The sequence below is a fragment of the Zosterops lateralis genome, assembly GCF_965231275.1.
Source record: "Zosterops lateralis genome assembly, chromosome: 17".
NCBI classification, from domain to species: domain Eukaryota; kingdom Metazoa; phylum Chordata; class Aves; order Passeriformes; family Zosteropidae; genus Zosterops; species Zosterops lateralis.
The window spans coordinates 11,299,960-11,307,195 of record NC_139777.1 but is presented as its reverse complement, the minus strand read 5'-3'; the positions used below and the strand labels follow the sequence as shown (position 1 = coordinate 11,307,195).

The 7,236-nt window shown below is 44.2% G+C and overlaps 1 protein-coding gene across 1 annotated transcript; it reads left to right on the top strand.

Moving 5' to 3' along the window:
* Positions 1 to 67: 67 nt before the first annotated feature.
* SNRPD3 (small nuclear ribonucleoprotein D3 polypeptide) lies at positions 68 to 3,651 on the top strand. Its single transcript, XM_083873650.1, has 4 exons — positions 68 to 184; positions 676 to 817; positions 1,432 to 1,624; positions 2,476 to 3,651. The coding sequence occupies exons 2-4, from the start codon at positions 692 to 694 to the stop codon at positions 2,535 to 2,537; spliced, it is 381 nt and encodes a 126-aa protein (XP_083729776.1). The 5' UTR covers positions 68 to 184; positions 676 to 691; the 3' UTR covers positions 2,538 to 3,651.
* Positions 3,652 to 7,236: the final 3,585 nt, after the last annotated feature.

Sequence of the window (7,236 nt, the reverse complement as noted above, 5' to 3'; positions counted from 1 at the left end):
GCATGACACGGCGGGCGGGGGCGGCGCAGCCCTGCCCCGGGCGGGGGGCACCGCGGGGCTGCCGGGCCGGCCCCGGGCGGGAGCGGACGGGACGAGGCCGCGCCGCCCCCAGCGCCGCGTTCCGGTTCCGGCGCGCGGAGCAGGGCGGGAGGCGGCGGAGCCATTAGCGGGGAGCGAGCGGGCGGTGAGTGCGGCCGGGCGGGCGGTGGGTGCCGGGCCGGGCCCCCTGAGGGCCCTGCTCGTGTCCGGAGGGGCCGGGGGGCCGGGGCAGAGCGGGGAGGTGCGGGCGGAGCGCCGGGGGGGCCCCGCTCCCTCACGGAAGGGCCGCAGTGCCCGACGCTCAGTGCGGGCCCCGAGCGCGGCCGCGGGGCTGGCGGGGCCGTGCCGTGTGGGATGTACCTGGGGCTCTTCCCTCGGAGGAACCCGCCGTTTGTTATGTGGTCCTTACAAGTGAATATCCTAGAAGAGACCTGGAAAAGTCTGGGTGGTGATGTTTAAAGTCTCTCCGTGGGCGCGTCTCTAGAGAAGTGTTATTGATGCATAGTGAAAGCGCACGTTGTGTTTAAATGTGAGAAAATTCGTGCTTTGCGCTAATGGAAAGGATGAGGGATTGTGTAGTTGGAGCTTATTCTACACCTTCCTGTGTGATAAAAGCCTTTGTTCCCCGTGGCCCAGGTGTGGAGCTGCAGCCATGTCCATCGGGGTGCCCATCAAGGTCCTGCACGAGGCCGAGGGCCACATCGTCACCTGCGAGACCAACACGGGGGAGGTGTACCGGGGCAAGCTCATCGAAGCTGAGGACAACATGAATTGTCAGGTATCTCTTGCTTCACAGGGATGGAGGGAAGGTTGGCTGATCTGGGTCTGGAAAGGCTGAAAATTTGATTAAATGACTGTTGCTTTTAGTTTTGAGATAAAGAAAACTGTGCTGCTGCTTTTTACCGTGGGGAAGTGGATTCAGCATTACAGAATGTTCCAAAGAGGCCAGAGCTTATTTCCAGTTTCAGAGTAGGTTTGGGCTTCTCTGTCAGCACGATCAGAGATTTTGAGATTCTGTCCTGTGAACAGTGTTTTTTCTGGAGTTCTTCATTTAAAGCCACCGAATATAAGAATAAAAAACCCCTTGAATTAAGAAATTGAAGCTTTTTTAATGTACATCATTTCATTAATTCCAAGAGGGCCTAATTTTGACTTGAGGCAAGTGATCATTGAAATCAGATTACTTTTCTAATAGTTAATGCTAGAACAGCTTTATTAAAACTGTTTTCATATAAGAAAACAAAAATAATGATGCTGAGATAAAGCCAATTTGTAAACTGAGGACAAAGCAAAAGTCCTGGGCAGCAGGCATGGGGTGTGTTTAATGGTTGTGATGCCTCATGTCACAGCTGAGGCCTGTCTGGTGAGCACTGGCTGATCTTTACCTTGCAGATGTCCAACATAACAGTGACATACAGAGATGGACGGGTGGCACAGCTCGAGCAGGTCTACATCAGGGGCAGCAAGATACGGTTCCTCATCTTACCAGATATGTTGAAGAATGCTCCCATGCTAAAGAGCATGAAGAATAAAAACCAGGGTTCTGGAGCTGGGCGAGGGAAAGCAGCTATTCTCAAAGCTCAAGGTATGTACAGTTTGTTCATGGTCCCTCCCCCTATTTTTCTGTAGAACTAGAAAACTCATCTCTGTCACTGAAGAGATTCAGCAGTAAGAACTGAAAGGATTACTGGTTCATACAGTATTTTTTTGTATGTTTTATCTTACAGTGAGAGTCAAGACTCAAATTGTCCCAATTACCTGAATGTGTAATATTGATTAATATTGACGGTAATTTAGAAGTAGTGAGTAGTCTTGTTAAACAGAGCTTTTCTGTTAAACTTTAGAATTCTGTTTTCCTGCAGTTGTGGCCACCAGCTGTTTGGAGTACTTAAGGAGGGATTCAGGTGTTCTTGTTAAACTTTTGTAGGAAAACAGCTTCAGTTATAAAGATGGTACTTACTTTAGTTATTAAGCTACTGGGAAGCTGTAATTATTACTTTTTCTGTAGTTCACTCTCATTTGTGCCTTTCTCAGGGGATCAGTCTAGTTATTAGGTAGTTGAGTAACAATCACATGCCACAAAGTCCCTGGTGAACTTCAGTGTGCAGTAACGTTCATGTGGGGAAGTGACTTACTGCGTGGTGTTGCAAAACCTTGCAGGAGTGTGGGGTTTCAAATCTCTTGGGTGACACAGATTTGTGTGTCAGAAGGAGCATGAGGTGTGTGAATATTTACTGCAGTTATTCTGCCAAACTGTGGGACCATTGGGTTCTGGTTCTGCTCACAGAAAGCTTCTTGCTCTCACATCACTTCCTGAGCATTTCCTTGCTTCTGAGCAAGAGATCTTGAGTGTTGTTGATATTTTGCTTGTCAGTTGTTGAGATAAATGTGCAGGTATGTCAAATTCACATCATCCCTGATGTCTTCTTTCCTCAGTGGCTGCAAGAGGAAGAGGCCGTGGGATGGGCCGTGGCAACATCTTCCAGAAGCGAAGATAATTTTGGTCTTGGCCGAATTGTTTTTTGTATTAGGGGTGTTAACTTGACAATGTGTGCATTGGTATTGGTTTTGTTTAATAAATGTTTCTGACAAAAACTCGTCTGCTCTTCCCTGACAGGACAATTTTTGGGCAAATACACTGTAGGTTGATTTCAAAGTCAAGCCAGCTTTGGAAAATAGTGGACTTTGTTATATCTAGTTTTGATCACTTTGTGTGATGCATTAGTTTTTAAAGATCATTATGTTTCCTTTTTCTTGTTTAGTCTTGCTGTCATTTATTCTCTAAAGAATTAGAAGGCATACCTAATGAAGACTTTTAAGTCATACATTATAAAGTCTTACTAGCAGCTGCATTTATGGAAAATACAGCAAAACAGAGGCAGCTTCCTGAGAAGCAGAGCACTGTGTTCTTTTGCTTTATATGGACCTACAGTAGATAGAGGTCCATTTTCAGATCTGTATATTGAACTTGTATTCTTGCATTTCGTATTTTTTCCTTTGGATATGGGGAGAATTTTTCATGAGGAACACACAACTTTGATAGCCTGAATCTATATTTGCAGTGAAAAAATCTATTCTGACTTTCATAGCAGTTTTTCCCTGTGTCTGGGAAAAGACAACAGAACACAGAATAGGCATTTTCCAGGATAAATTTGAAATCCTTTCTAGATTTGAAAGGCAGTACAGGTGTTTGAGGAAAGTCTAATAAGTAGTTGACCATTAAATACAACTCAATACAAATGCTGATGTTTTGAACAAAAAAACTTCAGCTTTTGATCTTATTATCTCTGCACACTGAGTTGTGTATAACTCAGCTGATCTGCAGGAAGCCAAATATAGTTGTACCTTCAGCTTATTTTGCTTAGAGTGTAGCGTGGGTGTTTTTACTGACTTAAATGGTTGAAATATTTCAATGTAACCCTTCTGTACCTAATCACTTACTTGCATACAGTCAATTACCAGTCTGTACACACAGAAAAGAGCTGCTCTTTTCTGCTGGGATGCTGTGAACCCTCTCCCTTGTGTGCAGACAGGAAAGTTGAACTAATGTATTAACTTGTTGAATTGTGTGTAAATAAAGCTGTATTTGGTCTTGCATCACGAGGGAAAACCATGCTGCATGTTCTTCTGAGTAGTAGTGATCCTAAATGTTTGCAATGGAAACTTCCTTAGGATGTGTTAAAGGGATACTTGAGCTTAACTATAAAAGCACTGTAGTGTCACCTTACACCTCCCCTGAGGGATGTGTCCAAAAGATGGTACAAAAATCCTCACAAACAGGGGCCACTTCCACTGATGGTGAGTGGCTCACCTCTTTTAAAGTGCCCCTGTTTCTCCTTGACCAATGCCAAGCTGCTGCTGCTGCTCTCAGGACCAGTGGATATGGCAGCCTGCAGCACTGAGGGCAGGGGACAACCATGAATTTTGAAAATGGTCACCCTCCTCAGGGGGTTTGATGGAACAAATTCTTTATCTGCTTTAAGAAGCTTGAAGTAGCATCTCTAATGCGTATCAGCTTTGAGGAAGGTACTGGATTCTGCATAAACAAGAAGCTTTGGACTATGGCTTCAGGTTGAGGCTGAGTCTAGGATGAACTGTTCAGAAAGACACCGTGAATTTAGTATTAAAAATGATAAAGTTTTCACACAGGTACGAAAGTCCCCAGCCAAGATAAACATCCCTTAGCAATTTCTGACTGGAGTAACTGGAATGCTGTTTTGTTACAAGCTGCTTTCCTGTGATCTGTGTATACTTACAGTGTGATAAATCAAAATTTCCTTCTCACAGACGAGGTCTCACCCACTAGATGGCTCTGTTGGGAAGTGAATGAAGCTCAAGAAACCAGAACCCTCTGGAAGAGAAAAATGCAAGAAATAAACTCAAGGGCTATTATAAACTAGCATGAAAATACCTTGTTTTCTTCCTTCTTCAGTGTTCCCGGAGTGCTGGCTTCCTGCATGGCTGGGTTATTCCAGCTGCTGATTGATGCTGTGTTTCCCTGGTACTTGGCTAATTGGGCAAATGCACTTAGATCATGTAGATTTCTCAGTTCATAACTGAAGCAATCTATTTCCCTGGGATGGCAGTTAGTGAGGAGAGATGCAGCTGTTTTTAATATCTGCACTTATTTGTCACTTTTTTTTTTTTAATCACAGATTGTAGCATTTCTTTTCATTCTTTGCCATCACACTGTGTGTGGGCTTGTAAAGCTCGTGCTTTTCAGTGTGTTCAGGGCTCTCCATAGTTTTCTGCTTTTGACAGAAAGGCAAGCACTGGCCTAAAGCCTTGATCTAAACTTCCCCCTTTGATAAGACCAGTGTAGGTGCCTTTGAAGTACTCATGGGACAGAGAATGTGTACTGCAGCTGTGCAAAATCGTGTGTAGGGAGGTGCAGGTAGAAATTCACCCAGTCTTCCGGGGTCAAAACCACACTTGTGCTCTGGTATGAAAGCAGGGCATAACATCAGAGAAGAGTTAGAGAAAGTAACACTTGAAAAAGAGTTGCTTTGCACAGAACTGTAGGATCTTTCCTCACTGACCAGTGCTTTCATCCCTTACATGGGCAGTTCTTCTCTCCGGGTATGTCTAACTTATATTTAATCCTAAAGTTGTACTTTTCTTTAAATTCTTTTTTCAATGTGCTTCAGAAAACCTCTTTTAGGAGGGCAGAATGGAGTGGGAAATGTGAATTTCTGAATTTCAGTCAGAATAACTGTCCAGTCTGTATCTCTTTGCTACTCGAGCTTTACAGTGAGCTTTCCTGTAAAATAGATGTGTCCTATTTCTTTTACCAGTAAAATGTGAGCAAGGGTGGAAGACTGATGTCCCAGTGGAGCAGTGGTTTAGTGAGGTAGCAGAGGGGGGAATTCTGAGGTCTACAAGAAAGTGTCAGTGATTCAGCTCTTCATTACTCAGGTGAGGGTAAAAAGCAGGGAAAGAGTTCTCCCAGGGGCCCTTGATGTTTCCATCCTGACAGAAACAAAAATTTAGATCTGGACTTGCACCTTATTGCAACCAACCTGATTTCAGACAGACCTGGTCTTCCTCCTCTAACATTAGACAAAACTTTATGGGGCCCTCCTGCCTTCAGTGATTCTTTGGAAGGAAATACAGATACAGCACTTCAAAAAGCATGGTCATGGAACAGCCTTGAAGAAATGCTGATGGGTCAGTGTGTGCAGATCACTTTGCAAGTGAGAGGACACTTCACCTGCTCACACCTGCAGGCAGGAGAGCTACCAGCTGACTGCAGTGTGCTGGAGCCTGAAGCAGCCAAAGCACTGCCTGTCTGCAAGTATTTTCCAGGTCAAGCTGTGTTTTGACTGTTCCAGGTGTCCTGTTGTTGCTTAGACCTGTAATAAGAGCTCTTGATAGAGTCTGGAGTATTTTGGAAGTGATGAATAAGGCAGTGCCACCCTTCCCTGCTCCCTTACAGACCAGGGTGTGGGACTATTTAACTATTTAGCTATTATTAATTACTTTTTTTACTGTGGAGGCTGACATTAGTGTGCAGTATGAGCAGTAGGTTTGAGGTGGGTTTATGCCACTAATTCAGGCATTTAATGAGAAAACTACTTGAGCTTTGTGTGTGAGTTGCTTGTTCCTAGTAGATGGGCTATTATTCCTGGCACAGGACCAGTCATTGCATAAGCAAGTATTTTGCAGCCTTCTGCTGCTCAGCGGAGACTATCAGAGTCTATGAAAAGTGGAGACTTTCCAGCATCGTTAATTCAGGGGAGAATGCTGAAGCCCTGGCAAAGAAACAGACTGTATCCAGAAGATGTGTAGTTATGCTGGGAGAAATGAAAAGAATTGCAGAAAAACACTTTTATTGTTCTTTTGTTTGGTGAACTGCTTGCAGGGAGCATTTAATTTGTTCTTCATTTTCCCTTGCCTGGGGACTTAAAATCTGTTTTGTGGCTGGGGATTTGCCCTAATTCCAGCTCAGTGGAGAGATGCTGGTACATCTACTCCAGATCAAAACACTGTTTGTGAGGCAAAACTTACATTTTGTCCCTTGGTGCCTAAAATGTTAATAGGGAGTGAGTGGAGCCCACAGCCCCAGAGAGGTTTTGGAGCACTGCAGCTGATGGCCCTCAGCAGACATGGGGTGAAGCTGATATTGTGATAATGCATAGATCCATGTGGTTGCATTTTAGAATGCTTATTGATGTCTTCACACTCCCCTAAAATCTCAAGGAAACTGTAGAGTGAATAGGTGTTTTTTTTCCCTGACACCATACCCAGCTGAGACACAGAACTGGAGATTTTTACTTTTCTCTAACAAAGAGGTGTTGCTGTTTGTTGCTTCATGATCAAATGAGCTGCTTTCTGTCTCATGTCTCTGAAACAGCTCCACAACAAGCCTTTTTTGTTTTGTTTTGTTTTGTTTTTCAAAGCTCAGCCAAAAATTACTGTCATTCCCCTTGAAGTACACCATATCAAAGGGCACATCAGATGCATCCTCACAACCAGACAGGAGTGTCATTTGCCTGCAGTCTCGTTCACCTCTTGCTCTTGAGGGCAGTTTGGATACAGCAGAAGAAGTGTGGTTTAAGGAAAGGAGTGGCTGCACTTAGAGGAAATGTTGCTTCTTCCTTTTCTCTTGGTACTTGTTAGCATCATCTGTCTTTGTTTTGTCTTTTCACTGCAACCTTTTTTTTTCTCCGGTTAATGATCCAAATTTGACATGGAGAA

Coding starts and splice junctions, on each gene's coding strand:
- SNRPD3 (XM_083873650.1), top strand. CDS start 692: ATGTCCATCGGGGTGCCCATCAAGGTCCTGCACGAGGCCGAGGGCCAC. Junction 818..1,431: donor AGGACAACATGAATTGTCAG/GTATCTCTTGCT, acceptor TTTACCTTGCAG/ATGTCCAACATAACAGTGAC. Junction 1,625..2,475: donor AGCTATTCTCAAAGCTCAAG/GTATGTACAGTT, acceptor TTCTTTCCTCAG/TGGCTGCAAGAGGAAGAGGC.